The sequence below is a fragment of the Acanthochromis polyacanthus genome, chromosome 22 (genome assembly GCF_021347895.1).
Source record: "Acanthochromis polyacanthus isolate Apoly-LR-REF ecotype Palm Island chromosome 22, KAUST_Apoly_ChrSc, whole genome shotgun sequence".
NCBI lineage: Eukaryota > Metazoa > Chordata > Actinopteri > Pomacentridae > Acanthochromis > Acanthochromis polyacanthus.
This window is the reverse complement of record NC_067134.1, coordinates 19,235,477-19,253,265: the sequence shown is the minus strand read 5'-3', so window position 1 is coordinate 19,253,265 and position 17,789 is coordinate 19,235,477. Positions and strand designations below refer to the sequence as shown.

Sequence of the window (17,789 nt, the reverse complement as noted above, 5' to 3'; positions counted from 1 at the left end):
CGGTAATCTGCAATAATCAGTGATGGATTACATGTTGGAAGCGAGCGGGGGGTCCCCGGCTGGTCTCTGGGCTGACGGCGATAACGATAAGCCGCATTGAAGCTGGATGGATGCAGAGATCAAAGTGTGAAGTCAGAGCCTCAGAAAAAAAAGAAGCCACAAGTGGTGATAAAAAGGTGAGCAGCAGCCTGAAGGCTTCAGGATCCTCAACACATCCTCCGTTCTCCGACCTCCACCTCAGCATCCAGCTCATACATCATCCAGCAATACAGAAATGAGACAAAACCTTCAATTCGGATCAAAATCACATCGAAAATTCATCAAAATGCTTCTAACATGACCCAACATTTGTCCAAAATGGCAAAAAAAAAGACTCACAATGAAACCTAAAGAGAAAAAAAATGCCCAAAAATGTAACATTTTTTAGGCATATTTTAGTTTTTCTGCCGTTTTGGAAAGGTCTCTGCTGTTTTTCTGAAGTTCTTCGTGTTTCTGGACAGTTTCTAAGTCAATTTCGGTGTATTTTCATTCTTGAGAACACATTTTAGAGGCATTTTGGACGTATTTTGAGTCATTCTTGACAGTTTTTTTGTTTATTTTGACAACTTCTTTATTATTTTAGTCACATTTTTGCTGTTTTTGGCCATAATTGTATTCTTCAGAATAATGTTTGTCATTGTCAGACATATTTAATAATAATTATGGAGAAATTTTGATTCATTTTTCTAAATATTTTTCCTATTTTGGCCGAGAACTTCTACTGCTTTCAATAGATTTGTCTCCCATGACTTTTAATCTCAAAAAGTCCAAATTAATGTTAATTTTTATCAGTTTGGACAGGTTTTTGTTAATTGTAGACATGATTTGTGTCATTTTGGGTACATTTTCTAATATTTTTTGACAAATATTTGTCATTTGAAACAATTTTTAGGTCATTTTCAGCAAATGGTTTTGTCAATTAAAACAAAATTTCATTAACTTCAGACAAATTTCTCCCATTTTGGGCAAGTTTTGTGTGATTTTGGACAATTTTTTTTAGTCATATTTGGCCACTATTTTATGCAGTGTTAGTCATTTTGAGAAATATTTAATATTAATTATTGAGAAATGTTGAATCATTTTTAGAAATATTTTTACTGTTTTGGCTGAGGACTTCTAATTCTTTCCATAGATTTGTCTCTTTACCTGTCCTTTTACCTCAAAAAAAGTCCAAATTAATGTTAATTTTAATTAGTTTTGAATGATTGAGGGCTATTTTTAAATAATTTTTGGACATATTTTTACACTTTGGGAACACATTTTTGCTCTTTTAGACAGCTGTTTGTCATCTAAAACACATTTTAGGTCATTTTGACGAACTTTGAGTCACTGTTTTTGGTCAGTTTCTTTATGTGGAGCCTCAGAGCATCAACAAACTTTCTCACAGCGCTATAGGGGTTTGACATTGACATTCATGTTGCTGTAAAATGCCTTCGAGGATCAATTGGATTCCTTTAGACGAATATTTCTGTGATGTTCCTGCAGAGTTGCAGAGTCTTTGACCGATATCTGATATTGTATTATTGTCTCTCTGCACCTGCCAATCACCGTCTTCATCAGAATAAATTGGACGTTTCTCAGATGCCGCCATCGATTGGTTTCTATCTCGGCCCGCCACGCTGGAGCACCGAGCAGCCTCCAATATCGATCTGCCGGCCTATTAAAAGCTCCTCGGGAACATTGTCCCTTTTATGATATATAAGACCCTTTTCAAGCCATGAAATCATTTTTTTTCTTCCACGTAGAAGAGAAAACATGCCACACAGTCACAGATGTGGCCGAGGGCTTCGAATTCTTTCAATAGATTTCTCTCTTGTGACTTTTACCCTCAAAAAAAAAAATCAAAATCAGTGTTAATTTCCGCAATTCTTTTGTTCTTTCGAGCAAGTTTTCAATCATTTTGGACAAGTTTGGATTAATTAAGGAAAGATTTTGCGTCAGTTTTTGATATTTTGGACAAATATTTGTCATTTAAAACTAATTTTATGTCATTTTAGTCAAATGCTGAGTCATTTATAACATGCTTTTGCTAATTCAGACAAAAAGTAATCAGTTTTAGACCATTTTCTGTTATTTTGGTCGGGTTTTGAGTCATTTTTAGGCATCTTTTTATTATTTAGCACAATGTTAGAGGCATTTTTGGACAATTTTTTCTCTATTTTTGACAAAGGTTGAGTCATTTTGGACATGTTTTTTTTTTCCACATGACCAAAACTTTAAGCTATTTTTGTCAGGCTTTGGCAATTTCAGACAAATTTCGGACAAATTTTGATCCACATTGGACATGTTTTTGCTGCAGACAAAGCGAGAGGCTTTCTATTTATTACTATTTATTTGAATCAAATTACTTTTATTCAAATTTTTCTAATTTTCGTTATTGTAGACAGATTTACAGTCATTGTGAGTCATTTTGGACAGATGTTTCTTCTTCAGGACAATTTTTGAGTCATTTTTCAGCATATTTTTAGACTTTAGGATAATCTAAGACTCATTTTTGACTTTTTTTCAGTTTGTCTACAAATATTTTGTCACACTGGATGGGTTGTGACACATTTTTAGTTTTTTTTTGCTATTCTGGACTAATTTTAAGTCATTTTTAGGCATACATTTTTGGCAATTTGGACATTATTTTCTATTTTGGACAAATTGTGAGCCATTTTGGTCAAGTCTGTGCTATTTTGGACAACTTAAGTCATGTCAGACAGAATCATTAAAAGCTCATTGGGAACATTGTCTTTTTTATTTATATATATTGCCTTTTAGAAGTGATAAAATACTTTTTTCTGCTACTCAGAGGACAAAATGCTTTCACAGATGAACCTGAGGACTTCTAGTTAATTCAATATATTTGGCTCACATGACTCTTAAACTTAAAAAAAATCCAAATTAATGTTAATTGTAATCGGTTTTGGAGGTTTTTCAGTAACAGGAGCAGCAGGAGGTTCTAGAGGTTTTATTTTTCGGGCTTTTTGTGTCGCAGGTGCTGAATATTTGCTAAGAGCAGCAGAAAGGGATGTCTTTAATGTCACGTCTAACCGAAGGGCTGCAGAAATGTCAAGCAGCCAGCAGCTATAAAACACGCACTTTCTCCTCCTCTGACCTTCATGCCTCGGAAAATTCTGGAAGAAATTCATCAGCTGTTTCGGCGTGACCTTTTGACCTTTACGTACATGAGCAGATTCTCGAAGCGGAGTTGCAGACTGTGCCTTTGATGGCTATTTTAACATAGAAACTGGTGAAATAACCGATAAAAATACAGCAAAGTAAGAAGTATGAGCGTCAGATTACATCCATGTTTGATTTTTTTCATGTTAGTTTTAGAAAACAGCAAAAAGTGCAAAATGAAAAGAATTGAAATATAAAATTAAAAACATCTTCAATATTTAAGGCAGAAGTTGTCTGTTACCTTTAACTTGCAGCATAATTTATATAACGTTGTGTATCATAAATTCATCGTAATTTTATGAATTTATGTGTGTCTGTTTATTTCAAATAGGTCTACAGTTAGTTAATAACCAAAAATGTATGTATCTGATTTTTAATGACCTGAAAACAGCATTAGCTTCACAAAATTCTAAAAAGGGCATTAACTGCTTTCAAAAGACTATTTTAAAATAATGCAACCTTAATCGATATGTACAGATAGTTAATTTGAAAGTAAAATATTTGGTTTGCTTGAATTATATATTCATGTCAAGTAATTAAAAAAAAGAAAATAGGCCTTTCTTTGATTCCTGTGGTCAAAAATCCAAAGAATGAAATAAAATAAATGGTAGAATCTCCACTTCCTTAATTGGCAATCACTTATTTATTAAAGCATGGACAATGACAGCTTACTGTGAGAACACAACAGAGTTTTAATCACTATTAGACTAATAAATGTTCAAACAAACATAAACATGATGAAGTCTCGTATCAAAATGCGTCTATACAAGCTGAGAAGTGTAAAATAAGGCTGCTCACCTGCTGAACACGTAGTTTTATTCACTCACAGTCCTTCATTTTGAGCTTAACTCACAACGTAAAGAATAATAATCTAAAAAAAATCTGATTTCAGTCTTGGAATCCTGACAACTCATCAGCATGCTTCCAGGTCAAGTGGCCACAATTCTTGAAACGAATTGCTTCTCCTCTTCAGAAATTAGATTCACTGGCTCCGTTCTAGTTTTGAAAATGTCCTCATGTGGTCCACAAAGGCCAAATAGTCAAATTATGTTGGGATTGAAGCAAAAGAGGCGCCGTCACTGAGAAAACCACAGAAAAACGTCCCCTTGTATGCTCTCCCGTGGCTCTAAAATGGCAGCGTGTCGAGGAATAACTTATCTATTATTGCAGGTGGCGGCACCAGATCCTCCAGCTTCAGGTAGAAAATCCTCTGCAGGCCTTGGATGCACAGAGTGCGAAGTTCAGGCAGCTTCTCCAGCAGCCTGGACAGGTGGTTGGACCAGCAGCTGGAGCCTCCGTCCGTCGAGCCGCCGTCCTTCAGGCATCGGACCACGTTGTTCTGCAGATCCTCCACCTTCTTGGGCTCCTTCAGGCCGTGACGCTCTGCAGGGCAACAAACCCCATTTCAACACATCAGAGGATTAAACAAGGGAAGGGACCACCAGTGGAAGAAGCACCACCAAATTAGCATCACTCTAGATATACAACACGGTCTCACGGGGATTCGTGAAACTGTTACGTAAATTTTTTGTTTCTTTTTCGTGCGCACCAACACGATTTCGTCATGTTTTTCGTGCCGCTCACCACGAAATGTTTTTCGTGTTGCTCACAACGAAACCCGCTGTGGTAATCACAGCTGAAAGTGGTTTATACCAGCGGATTCATGACGATCTAAGCTGTCCATCGGCGTATACTGCTTGTGTGATCGCGTTTGCGGCCGCCGGCCGCCGGACATTCTTGAAATTCCTATGCAAATTGGGGAAAAAAAAAAAAAAAAAAAAAAAAAAAAAAAAGGTAAGTGTACCACCGGGTTATGGTTATGGTTAGGGTTATGGTTAGGGACGATGTCATGCAAAATATAGCGTTGGATTCGCCATGGTTTTACATTAAAAATATAATACACACATTCGTTTGAAATACGTTCTGGGTGGCACGAAAAGTCCGCCGTTTAAAATACATTGGTGCGCATTTCGTGGTGAGCGGCACGAAAAACATGACGAAATCGTGTTGGTGCGCACGAAACCGAAACTAAAACTTACGTGACAGTTTCACGAATCCTCGTGAGATCGGGCTGAGATATAATATACTGCATTTTGGAGATGTTCAAGTCATTTAAAGGCTTCTGTTTTAAAATAGCAAATCTGTGTTAGCTATTTTACTATATTACTTGTAGTAAATTATTCCAGCTGGTTACTTTTAGCTGACTATTTTAGTTGTTTATGCATTGCTAACTGTCTCAGCTGATTAGCTAATGTTAGCCAAATTTATCAACAATTTATCCCAGACTTTGTTCATGAAAGATTTATTTTTTCACACCAGTAATTCCAAGCCTTTTCACAACCCTTTTCCAAACCATTTTTGGGAATTTTTTCCACCTGGTTACTTTAAGCTAACCATTTTAACCATTTATCCATTGCTAACAGTATTAGCCAGTTAGCCATTATGTTTACTTTGAGCTATCCTTTAGCTATCCTTTGTACAACCCTTTCTCCAATAATCTTTCACTTTTGCTAATTATTGTCACTTTTAGCTAACTGTTGGAGCCATTTTAACAAATTTTCCAAACATTTATCAATTATTTTTCATTGTTTCAACCAGTTAGCCAGTCCGCACAGCTAATTTTTCAACCATTTATTCCGTAATCTATATATTAAAGATTTATAATTTTTCTAACTAACAATTTCATGCATTTATACAACAATTTCGTCAAAAATTTCTCAGATTTTTACTAATTATGCTAACCGTTTCAACCAGTTGTCCATTGCTGCCTCAGCCAAATTGCTATTATTGTTTTGCTAATTACATCAATGATTTATTCCACAAAGTTGTGTATTAAATATATATTATTTTTATCTAACAATTCAAAGCCTTTGCAAAACTCATTTTTACAACAGTTTGTCTATTATTTGTAGTAAATTATTCCAACTGGTTACTTTTAGCTAGTTTTTTAAGCTATTTATCCATTGCTAACTGTCTAAGCCATTTAGCTAATACCCAAATTCATCCCAGAAATTATATATGAAATATTTGTTTTTTCTAGCTAACAGTTCAAAGCCCTACACAACCCTTTACCAAACCTTTTATTTGCGAATTATTCCCTGTATCCATAGCTAACTGTTTTAGCCAGTTAGCTATTATGTTTAGCCAAATATGTTAGCTATAATAAATAAGCGTCTGTGTGTCCAGCATGCTCTGTCCCTAAATGTCGTAGAAAATGTTGGTTTTTCTCACATCTCTTTGCATAACTCTCTGCAGGTAAGTGACTTTAGCATCTTTGTTTGATAAATATTTAACAAATAAAACTGTAAATGAAATAACTGCAGGTCAGAGATCTTGGAACATAGCTCGAGTGTTTATCAGGGGATGACTTTCAGCCGACAAACAGAAACTAAGTGTAAAATGTTTTCTTCATGTCTCACCGGTGACCAGGGCGAGGGTACAGATGCAGGAGAAGGTGGAGACGTCCAGGTTCATCCTCTGCAGGTTGGAGGAGAACTCCACGATGCTGTCGATCCACTCGCCGAAGCCTCGGAGGCACTGCAGCCGATGCCACACCGAGCCGTCGCAGAAGATCAGCTTCCCTTCCTCCGGGTTCGACCTGAAACGTTGAGACAACTGGAGCTGAAAGTGTGAATCTGAAAGGCCGGCGTGAGTGTAAACTGTCTGGTTCAGTGTCAGGGTGTTGCAGAAAAATCTGTCCAGCATCCATTAAGTAATTTGTATTTCAAAACAGGGACAAAATGCTTTTAGTGGAGCTTCTTTACCGGTTAATCAATCTTTGATTTGAGCTAAAAAAATTAATCCAATGAACATTTCAGCTTTTTGAACAATTTACTGTTATTTTACAGAATTTCTCATTAAATTACACACAATAACTCATTAGATCACAGAAAAAAAGTAGATATTGACAGGAAAACTGCTGTTTAAAATAAATATGTACATTAAAGATAATAAATAATTTTACCCGTTATTTTAGAGATTTTCCTTGTTTTTTGTTATTTAGTAAAAAGTATAAAAGCTTTAATTTGCACGGTGACTGTAAAACAGTCAACAGTGGTAATTTGTGCTTTAAGCATGTTTGTAGTTAATTGTAGTTAAATCAGGAATAAAAAGCTAAAATATTTTTGTTCTTTAACATTTGATATGTCAGAAATTGCAGTTTGGTGTTTTATGTGTGGCTATGACTTACATAGTTTTGCTGTATTTAAATGAGCTTAAAATCTCATTATTTTAGAGACATTTGCAGTTATTTTCACAGTTTTTTACAGTTTTAGAACATCTCAGTATTCAGTCAGTGTTAAATCTGTTTTGTTTTTTTTACATCTGTGTTGCTTGATTTTCACTATTTTCTTGCAGATTTACCTGTTGACAGGCGAGTGATTTACCTGTACGACAGTCTGAGGACGAACAGCTCCAGGAAGGCTGAGTAGAAGAGCAGGTCCTGGTCGTGTTTGGGCAGGGAGGTGAATCCAGGGATCTTCTGCGTCCAGCCTCGGATCACCTCCATCGACCTGGTCAGCAGCTCGTAGAACTGCCGGACATGCTGAGCGTCGTCTGCAGGCGGACTGCCCGGACTCTGTTTGAACTGAAAGTCAGGTTGGAAATGAAAAACGAAGGCCGAAGCTGCAGTTAAAGCTCCGTCATGTGCTGTATTTTGAATTTGTTTTCTTACTCTGGAGTAGTCGAGGCGAGACGGTGGAGGGTTGGACTCCACGTGGGCCCTGACGAGGGCGCCGAGGAGGCTGCTGCCGGCCGGAGACGAGTCTGGAGGAGCTCTGGGTTTGGATGGGAGGCGACCTCTCCGACCCTTCAGACTGTCGGTCCTCACAACTGCAGCGAATAAATGAGGTTTAGAAGCAGAATGGTCTAACCCACCACAACCCAAATACAGCGTTACAGTGGCACTTCCAGTGTTAGACCATTCTTTAAAACACAAAACTTTGAACCCATTTTCCTCAAAACTACAGAAAGCGTGTCAGACCATTCTGCTTCTGAATCCTTCAAATGAAGGAGGAGAAACATCTGAGCATGAAGCTCCAGGTAGGACTGCACAGTTTATCCTGTCAGCATCCGCTTTTCCTTCTTTATGCATGAAGAAAACTTATGATACTAAGATTGAATGCATTAATTGTCAGACTGATGTGAAGCCAAATCATCATTTTCAGTGTTTCTCAGTCACTCTGCTGTGCACATGGAGCCGGAATGTCAACAAACTCTTTAAATATAGTCAAAAAAAAATGGAAATTGCACCAAATATTGTTTAGAGTTGACACTCCAGAAAAGAGCATTTTAGTTTACTGTCACAGAGGAGTAGAAAAACAGATAATGTTCATGGCAGGAAGATGTTAGATGAAGCGATTAATCGATTTATTGATTAGCTGTCATTAATCAGCAGCTTTTTTGATAATCAATTTATTGTTCTGAGTCATTTTTTTAAGAAAAGAAAATTCTAAATCATCTAAAAATGCTTCTTTATTGTAGACAAAACAATCTGATCAATATTTCTTAGAATTTATATGCTGTTTAGCTAAACTTCAGTGACTAATCTGCATAATTTACTCTGATTGAAGGCGTCTTGGATACACAGAATTTGTCAGTTTTAGCTTCATTTAAGAGTTTGTTGACATTCAGGCTCCACATGTGATCAGCAGAATGATCATGAAACACGGAAAAAGAAGATTTAGTTGCACATCAGGCTGCAGTATTTGACAAATTATCGATTAATCGATAGATCTTGCAGATGTTTCTCTCCTGTTTGTCACTAAAAAACAGAATATATTCACGTTTAAGAAGCTGGAAATCAGACAACGCACAAAAGAACAACATAAATATCAGTGATGTGAGGCAGATTGTTGGTCTGGAGGTTTGTCCGTTCACCTTCTTTGACCATTCCCACTGCGAGGCACTTCTGGAAGCGACAGTATTGGCATCGGTTCCTCCTGCGTTTGTCCACCGGGCAGCTTTTGGCAGCCAAACACACATACTTGGCGTTTTTTTGCACCGTACGCTGCACAGAGAGCAGAAAAACTCAGGTATGATTCAATTTAAGATAAGATAAGATGAGACTTTTTAACCCAACAGCAGAGAAATTTGCAGTGGAAATCGTGCAAAACTTAGGAAAATAAGTAAAAAGTAAAAAAAAAAACATAAATACTGTTGGTATTGAACTGATTCTTCGATATGTACAAATACTGATGTTGCACAGGTTCCTCTGATTGTGCAAAATGACATGATTGCATGGAGTTGTTTGAAAGAAATATTGATGTTGCACAGATTCAAGGAGAAAATACAGATTTTATATATCTTCTAAATGGACTAAACACACTGTAGAATGCATTTGATCAGATATTAGTGTAAATTGATGCCAATCAGGAATGAACTTTGTGTTGAATTGATCAGTTCGGAACTTTGTTTAGTCTATTTAATATGATAAATACACTTCATTTTTAAGGATATCTTGGATAAACTGCGAACCAGAACATGTATTTTGGATATTTTTAAATGCAAATGGTCTCAAAACTACTTTGAAATGCGTTAAAACTCTCAAAGTGCATACAGAATATACCTCAACACTGGATCTTTGTTACCAGTAAACAGCATGTTGGTTCTAAATGTGGCTTAAAAGACACTTTTTTTGGAGCCAAATGGTTCAGAAAACAACCTTTTCATCAACATAAAGTCATCAAGAACTGATCTGGAGTGGCTTTTCTAGGATGGCTCGTTGTAAAGAGCCTTTTTTGGGGAAGTTTTTATCAAGAAAAGCCACAAAAGCCTTAAATCGTCCTGGAAATGACCAGCGGCGCTCCGGCTCCTGAGAGGCCGGATCAGGCATTCAGCAGGTGGACGCTCAGTCTGGGTAAATACAGCGACGTGGTCATTCATAATCTGGAGAGTTGCCCCCGGGAATCTCCCTCCGAGATGTGAAGGAGGAGGTTTTCATTCGCGGCACGTCGGCGGCCGTTTCTCACACAGGACATTTGGAACGTGTCAAGAGATCAAGAGATCAAAACGTGAACGTGGAGTTTAATGTGTGATTTGGAGGCCGGTCAGGGTCCCGGTGGGACTGTTAAATTATCACCACTTATTAGAAATTAGAGCTGCGTGACGGGGCAGCGCGGCCACACCATGTTTCATCCTTAAAATGAATTTTTATTATGTCAGGTGCACAACTCCAACATCTCAGCTTTCATTTAAAACAAAAATCAGTTCAATTAATGTTTTAAAAAAAGAAAGAAAAGACAGTACAGCCACACAATTAAGTTTCTGGTTTAGATTAACTTCATTTACTGCAATATATATTTTAAAAAATGTATTATACAGATATAAAATGTATGTATATGATATGTGTCAAACAGTCTTTAAAAACAGCAGAATTATGTAGAAATAACACTGTAAAACTGGTACAAAGGACATCAAATATCTGTAAAATAATGGCATCTTCTGATTAAAAGAGCAAACAAATCCTGACATTTTTTGATTAAATGTTATAATTTATACAAGTAAAGATATTTCATGTGGACATTTTGAGTATTTTTGGCTTTTTTTATGGTTAATATGTGAATTAATAATTTTTCAAATGATTTTAGGAATTTGTATTTTAATAAAGCGGCGAAAACGATAAAACTTCAGTAAATTGTATTTTAGTTCTGGCGGTGTGTCATATTTAATACTGTTAAATTATTTGGACTAAGTGGAAATATGCTAATAAATTATGTTTACCCAACACAAACACAGTAACTTTATTCTTTTTAAAAAAAAATTCTGAAAGAAAGCAATTTATTTAATTTCCATACTTATTTAATATTCTTTTGAAGAGCATTTTGTGTTATTTGTTCAAGCTACACAGTAAAAAAAATCATTAAAAAAACTTAAATCTCGTGACAAAGGTCTCAGAAAAATGTTTAAAAATGGTAAAATACTACGACCTTCAAATCCTGTTTAAAGCAAACGTCAAACAAAAATTAAAAAATAGAAAAAATATTTTTGAAGTTATATTTTTATGAGTATTTAAATTAGATTTTTACAAGATTTAAATACAGTTTTTAAAAAAGTGAAATTTTACAGGTAACATTGAAAAAGAAAATAATTACAATTTGCAAAAATACTGGACTGGAAATTGAGGTAGTTAAAAAAGTGTCATTTGTCAGTCCTTATTCTACATGATTGCATTTAATTATAATTAATTATGCTGATTATAATGCAGCAAAACTGTCATTTTACAGTTAAAAATAAGACATTTCCCATCTAGAACAGTTTTTAAAGACTGTGTGGACATTTACTGTTTTAGTCTGTGTTTTTTTCTGCTTTTTTGTTTGTTCTGTGAGTCTCAGCTAGACCAACTTTATAGAAATGAATCTCATAAATGTGAAGTTCTTGCAAAATTTCATGATTTATTAACGTTCGTCTTGGAAACGGAGCTATGTTGTGCAAAGTGCATGTTTTGTCGATCTAACAGGCAACCAGTTGTAGTGAAAGGACTCAGAATGCAATATAAAAAGTAAGGTTTTAACTTTATATTGTTTAAAACACTACATTATTTTTAACATTATAATACTGTTTTAAAAAATGTTTTAACTTAATTTTTTTATATAATTTACTATTTTACAGATTTTTTTTACTGTTTTGTTAAATTACAGAAAATATCTTGGAAAAATCACAGAAAAAAAAGTAACTGTGATAAAAATGTCCAACATTGGTAATAATGTCCACATTCAAAGTCTGTATTTTTAAATGGTCATTTTAATTTCATATAAAATTGCACTGTTTTGCTGTATTTAAATTGGCTGAGTAAATTTAATATTTAGTTTTATTCATGTTTTCACTGAGGTTTTGTTTGTTTTCATGTTTTTACATTCTGAGATGAAAACGATCCATGCTTGCAGCGGTCCGTGAACGCACCTTGAAGAAGCCCTTGCATCCCTCGCAGGTTCGGACCCCGTAGTGCTGACAGGCTGCGTTGTCTCCGCACACCGCGCACAGCCCCTCCGCGCTCAGCGCTCCTCTGCTGGTTGCCCCGGAGCTCTGGTACTCCACAAAGTGGTGTCCGTGGGCGAGCTGCAGGGGGTGAGCGAAGCCCATGCCGGGCTGCTTCCCCAGAACCGGGCCGTCCAGCGGCTGGTGCGTTCCTGCCGCGTCCAGGTTCATGGACACGTGCAGGGATCCGTCAAACTTCACCTGACAGGCGGACAAACTCTGAGCTCCCTGCGGCGCGTGTTTGAGGGAAAACAGCGAGAATCTGGACAGCGCGTTTTTCCGGTGCGCCGCCGCCGCCGCCAAGTAGTCCTGCCGGAAGCTGTACAGAGAGCCGGAGTCCTCCCACATGTGTCCCGGAGGCGTCTGGAAGTTTGGCGTGATGGAGGAGTGTGGGGACGGAGAGCGGTAGTAGTACACGGAGCTCGGGCAGGAGAGCAGCTCGTCCTGCGGGTGATGCTGGCTCGGCTGGTACCGCGGACAGCCGTCCTCCACCTTTACGCACGGCAGCTCCGCCTGAACGGGCACTTGGAAGAGACACGGCGGCTTCACGTCGTAGCCGGAGCCGTAGGTGTCCGCCAGGGGGCCGAAGCTGGAGCCGGACGCCGCGGCGGAGACCTCGCTGTTGGTCAGATCCATGCTGAACTTGACGAACTCCGGCGTGAGGAAGTCGCAGCTGCGCTCTGAGGCGACGCTCTGGGAGGCTGGACTGGCTCCCTGCGGAGAGGAGCCGCACTGGGTCTGGACGCACGGCATGGCCACTGCCAAACCAACGAAATATCACACAGAGGGGAATTAGAAAAACAAGTGATAAAACGTGCAAATGTTCAGCTAGAGTGAGAACTTTCTCTACATGTTCTCGTCATTTTTTTTGCTTAAAAAGTCCGTTACGCGCCCGTTATTCCACCTGTTGGAATGTTTTTTTGCACCAAAAAAAAGCAAGAATTTACCTGAATCCTCTTATTCTCCACAAGCTGGTTTCCTCCACGAAACTCTACCTGGCGTGAGATGAAAACAAAAAGCTTCAGACACATTGGATTTCTGGATTCCTTCCTAAATTATTACAATATTTGATACCTTAGACGTCCAGGAGGCGCAGCAGCTCGGTGCTGTTTGATCCCATGTCTGCGGCTTCAGCTGCTGATGGAGGAAAAGTCCGCTGTCTGGGTGGACGGAGCAAAGGAAATGACTGTTCACTTCACCCACTCTTGGCTCTCAGACTGAGCTGACACCGACACCGACAATGTGCTTTTGTTTACGCCGTGCGTCTCCGTGTGCCAAACCCAGTTACGCACAAATCCCAGAGGGTGGCGCGCAGCGTGTGGGCGCGCAGAGTGAGAAGCTCCTGCAAGTTGGAAATGATGCTGCTGGCTCACTTTGCTGCTGCAGCTCACATCTGAGGTGTTTTATTGTGTTTTTGTGGCTGATAGGAGTGTGGACATGTGCGTGTTTTTAAAGGAAAACTCACATTACGCACCGAATTGATCATTTTTGAAAACTTTAATCAGGAGACATTGACTTTGTAGATATTCAATGAGTGATCAGGAACAAGAAAACTAGATTTGGTTGAATATTTAAATAGAAAATATGATTTTGACCCAAAATAGGAAGTTTGTATTGAAAAATAAACATCTCACAGATACAGATTTTCTATAATTTCACATGAGATCATGTATTTCAGTGCTTTTGTAAAGTTTAATTAATATTTGCATGTATAAACACAGAAAATACCATGATTTATAACAACCCTAATAATTGTGTAATTAGATATCATTTTAAATAAAAATTACTTGTTTTCATATTTTTAGCTGCCATTTTACACATTGTATTATTTTCAGACTTTACCTGTTTTGTTAAATTGCACATAATATAGTAAATCACACAATAAATGTGTTTTAAATGTTTATCATAAAAAACAACAAAAACCGGCAACAGCATCAAAAAATAGGTCAACAATTAAAGTAATTTACAACAAAAATATTGTATTTGTACAAATAATATTTTGCTCTTTCTTTTAGCAATTAACAATAAAAATCACTGTTTAAATCAGGGCAAAGGTCTTCTTTTTGCAAATATTTGCTGCCATTTGAAAAATTTTATGTATTCGGGATAGAACAAAGATTAATAATATTTTAACTATTTTTATAGAATATCCACTTTTGTTTCATTACAATTACAGAAGAATCTTGTTGATTTACATGTTGACAGTATAAAAAAAAACAGGTTATCCATGTAAAAAATGTTCACATCAACAATAAACATTTTTGCAAATTAAAGTTTCTTTTTCTTTTACAGCATTTGACCATAAATTATGAATAACCTTTTTTTTTTACTGTTTATATCAGTTAAAATAGTATTATTTTACCAACATTTGCCATTATTGTCACTTTTTACAGGATTTATTGACGGTGTAAAATGATCAAACTGCTGTTTATTTACTGCTAAATGCACATACATTTAACATTTTTGTTTTGAAAACGTTTAATTATCCAAAATATCTTCATTTACGAAACAAATCTGTTTAAAATTATCGTCATTAGTATTTACAGTATTAAGCTTGACTTTTACAGTTTCATCTATTAAATAAACACAATGTATTTGTACTATTATGATTATTTATTTCGGCTTTTAATATTTACAAAAATTTAACATACGATGCTCTGTGAGATCAGTTGATTTTTAATTTATTCTCTGATAATTGGTCAATAGAAATAATGGAAATGCCCAATACTGGCCTCAGTAACTACAAAGCCAGTAATGGGTCAGTTCCTATCTTTCATGAAAGAAAACCTGCAAAATAAAATAGATTTCAAAAGAATTTTTCACATTTACAAAAGAAAATGTTTTAACATTTTTAAGCTATTTTAAACAATTTACTCCTGTTTTTACAGATTTTCCCTGATTTCTTAAGTATCTAGTAATCTAGATATCTAAAAAAAACAATTATTAATTTACATGGTAACAAGAAAATAGATAAATGTAAACAAGGGTCACAGGATCACCTTTTCTTCACAGATTTACTATTTGTGTAGATTTTTGAGCTGAGCTGAAGCCCCAGCTTTTTAAGATACTAACAATGTCTGTGTTTTACTCTATAAAAACACTGTTAGTGTAGTTTTATTTGTATCCTTAAGCCTTGATGTTTTTCTGCTCGCCTCCTACCCTGAAACTGAGAAAAGCGACAGCTGGTAGCTCTTCTGCCCCTTTATTATTATCCTGAGGAAGAGGGTGGACGGTTGCGCAATCCTTCCCTCACTTTACGTCAATTACGAGGCCCCGCCTCCGCTCCAACCCCATTGGACTGTACAATCTAAAGGCTGCTCTCCGATTGGATCCCCTCGCCGTCGCTCCCTGCCGCTGACTTCCTGATTGTAGCTGTCAAACACAGGTTCGGATAACAGCCGATACCCTCAGTCGCCGCCCTGCATCGCCCCGAGCGACTTTTATTCAGCCACAAACCAAGAAATCCTGTAAGTGGAACGTCTCTTGTGTCAGCCGGTGTTTTCAGGGCATTTTAAACTCTTTCTAACTATTCCTTTACCCTGTTTGTTTTGGCAGAGAGCCAAAATAGCCGAACAGTATCTGCGGATTTTTCTTGCTAGTACCTGAGACCGATAACCACCTTCTTCTGCTACTGTTAGCGCTGAAGATAAACCGCATTAATGTGTGTTTTGTGGTCATTTTATAGCCATACAAACAGCTCAGTTATTTACAGGATGTTAGCTCATCCTGTAAAGATGAACAACTGGTGTCTGTGTAATTCGTGACTGTTAAGACGAGGCTGATTGTTGGTTTTCCGCAGAGAAGCACATTGAGTTTAATCCACAGCTGCAAGTCACTTTACAACGACTTCTTCCTCTTTTGTGGAACAATCTAGCAGCACAGAACAATGCACACAGCCTGTTCACAGCTGCTGATAAAGGCAGACATCTGAGCTCCCATGGAAGCAGCTGAAAAAAAATACACATTTTAAATCTACTTCATCATGTGTTTGAACCCACGTTGCATTCAGAAACCTCCTGTTCTGTTCTGCTGCTGACTCATGAGTGAACAGGCTGATGTAAGTGAAAGATTGTGTTTGCCTATAGGAGGAAGTGGGAGGAAGAGTTTTCTTTTGAGCTCAAATTGCTCCACACAGTTCTGTAGTTCAGCCGGTACAGAGCTGTGATGGTCATATTTAGTTTTTCTGCGATATATGTCCCACCAAATGACTCTAATAACCGTATTTGGAAAGAATTAATAGTCTTAGAATGTCTGTGGTGATATCATAGGGGAGAAAAAAGCAATTAGGAATGTTTCTGGTGTGATGTAACGCTGGAAAAGTAGTTTTCTGCTTATTTTTTGCTTTGAATAACATTCAGATTTGGCTTTGCAAAAGAATCCTTGCGATAAAATAACTTGATAGAAAAATATGAGCAGTGAAATAGATTTATTATTATGCCTAAACTGTTTTAGTATTATTGTGATATATTGGAAAAATATCCGGAATCTTCTTCTGATCTCTTGAATAACTCAGTTGGAAGCAAATTAAAAATTCTAGAATAATTGTTAGATCTTGGGCAGAAGTCCATCTGCCTAGAAAATAAAAAGTATTTGGAAAAAAATGCTAAAATAATCAGCTTGGAGCCTTTCTCATGTGTTGTAACACTTGCAGAGGCATCCAGAAAAGTGTTTTGCTTTGGATGAGACTCATCTGAGTTTGTACTCGTCGTACCATTTTGTGTTGCTGAGTTAAAGGTTTCTTCGACCTTTCTGTAGCTGAGTTTTGTCCATACAACTGCAGTTTTTTTAATCTGTCGATTAGCTGTTTTGTCTATAAAATGGCGGAAAATTGTGACATATCTTGTTTTGTCTCCATCGAGGACGTGTGTAGAGATTACTGTCACAGAAGAGGAAAGAAACTGGAAAATATTCACACTAAAGAAGCTATGATCAGAAAATATACATGTTTATTTCTAAGAAAATGCTCAAACTGATTAATCAAATAGTTGGTGATATGCTCTGATGTACAATTCTACAATTCTACCATTTCATTTAGCAGACGCTTTTGTCCAAAGCGACGTACAACACAAGCAAGAATTCAGACATAAGGAAAAACCTGTAGTAAGTGCAAAAAGTGCTTCGAGTGTGATTGGTCAAAGGTGTTGCCATCAAGTTGCAGAAGAATGATGTGCAGCCTTCCTCCTCAGTGTTTCTCTCCAGTTTGCTGAGCACATGCAGTGTCTCCATGCCAACAAACTCGGTCTTTTATGCTGAAATGTAAATCATGCAGCCCATGGTACATCCTGTGTTCTGCTGCAGACTCACTATGAGCCTGCAGATTTATCCAAAGTCAGCATGAAAAGGAGTTTTCTGACTATTAACTTACTTATTAATGTTCATCCAGGTTAACTGCACCCATCAGATGACTGATTCCTGTTATATTTGGCCTTTATGGCAGCACAAACTCATTTAATTAAGATTTTATAGCAAAGCTATCGAACAATTCTGATCCAAAATCCAAACGGTTCTGACAATTGATTTATCAGTATGAGCCACTTTCAATGGAAACAGTCAAAATTCTCTGCTTGCAGCTTCTTAAATGTCAATATTTTCAGTTTTTAAACCTTTTCTGT

General features: G+C 37.1%; 2 protein-coding genes across 4 annotated transcripts in view; one reads left to right on the top strand and one right to left on the bottom strand.

Moving 5' to 3' along the window:
- Positions 1–3,828: 3,828 nt before the first annotated feature.
- Positions 3,829–13,874, bottom strand: LOC110956427 (nuclear receptor subfamily 4 group A member 2-like). 2 transcript variants are annotated; one of them, XM_022201904.2, is made up of 8 exons: positions 13,252–13,874; positions 13,125–13,172; positions 12,103–12,935; positions 9,082–9,211; positions 7,877–8,034; positions 7,590–7,789; positions 6,624–6,802; positions 3,829–4,587 (listed from the first exon to the last, which is right to left on the bottom strand). In XM_022201904.2, the coding sequence occupies exons 3-8, from the start codon at positions 12,928–12,930 to the stop codon at positions 4,331–4,333; spliced, it is 1,752 nt and encodes a 583-aa protein (XP_022057596.1). In that variant the 5' UTR covers positions 12,931–12,935; positions 13,125–13,172; positions 13,252–13,874; the 3' UTR covers positions 3,829–4,330. The 2 variants fall into 2 exon arrangements, with proteins under 2 accessions (XP_022057596.1, XP_022057597.1); XM_022201905.2 differs by lacking the exons at positions 13,125–13,172; positions 13,252–13,874 and having other exon boundaries at positions 12,103–13,113.
- Positions 13,875–15,504: 1,630 nt separating this feature from the next.
- gpd2 (glycerol-3-phosphate dehydrogenase 2 (mitochondrial)) overlaps positions 15,505–17,789 on the top strand; it is a 31,683-nt gene continuing 29,398 nt past the window's right edge. The window contains exon 1 of one of the 2 annotated variants that reach the window (XM_051943073.1): positions 15,505–15,644. The gene's annotated coding sequence lies outside the window, so the exon portion shown is untranslated. The remainder of the gene's footprint in view (positions 15,645–17,789) is intronic. The other variant, XM_022201907.2, reaches the window with a different exon arrangement.

Excerpts from the sequence above, each read along its gene's own strand:
- LOC110956427 (XM_022201904.2), bottom strand. The coding sequence starts at position 12,930 with ATGCCGTGCGTCCAGACCCAGTGCGGCTCCTCTCCGCAGGGAGCCAGT. Across the intron at positions 9,212-12,102 it reads GATGCAAGGGCTTCTTCAAG|CGTACGGTGCAAAAAAACGC; the intron begins GTGCGTTCACGG and ends CTCTCTGTGCAG. Across the intron at positions 6,803-7,589 it reads GTCCTCAGACTGTCGTACAG|GTCGAACCCGGAGGAAGGGA; the intron begins GTAAATCACTCG and ends TCAACGTTTCAG.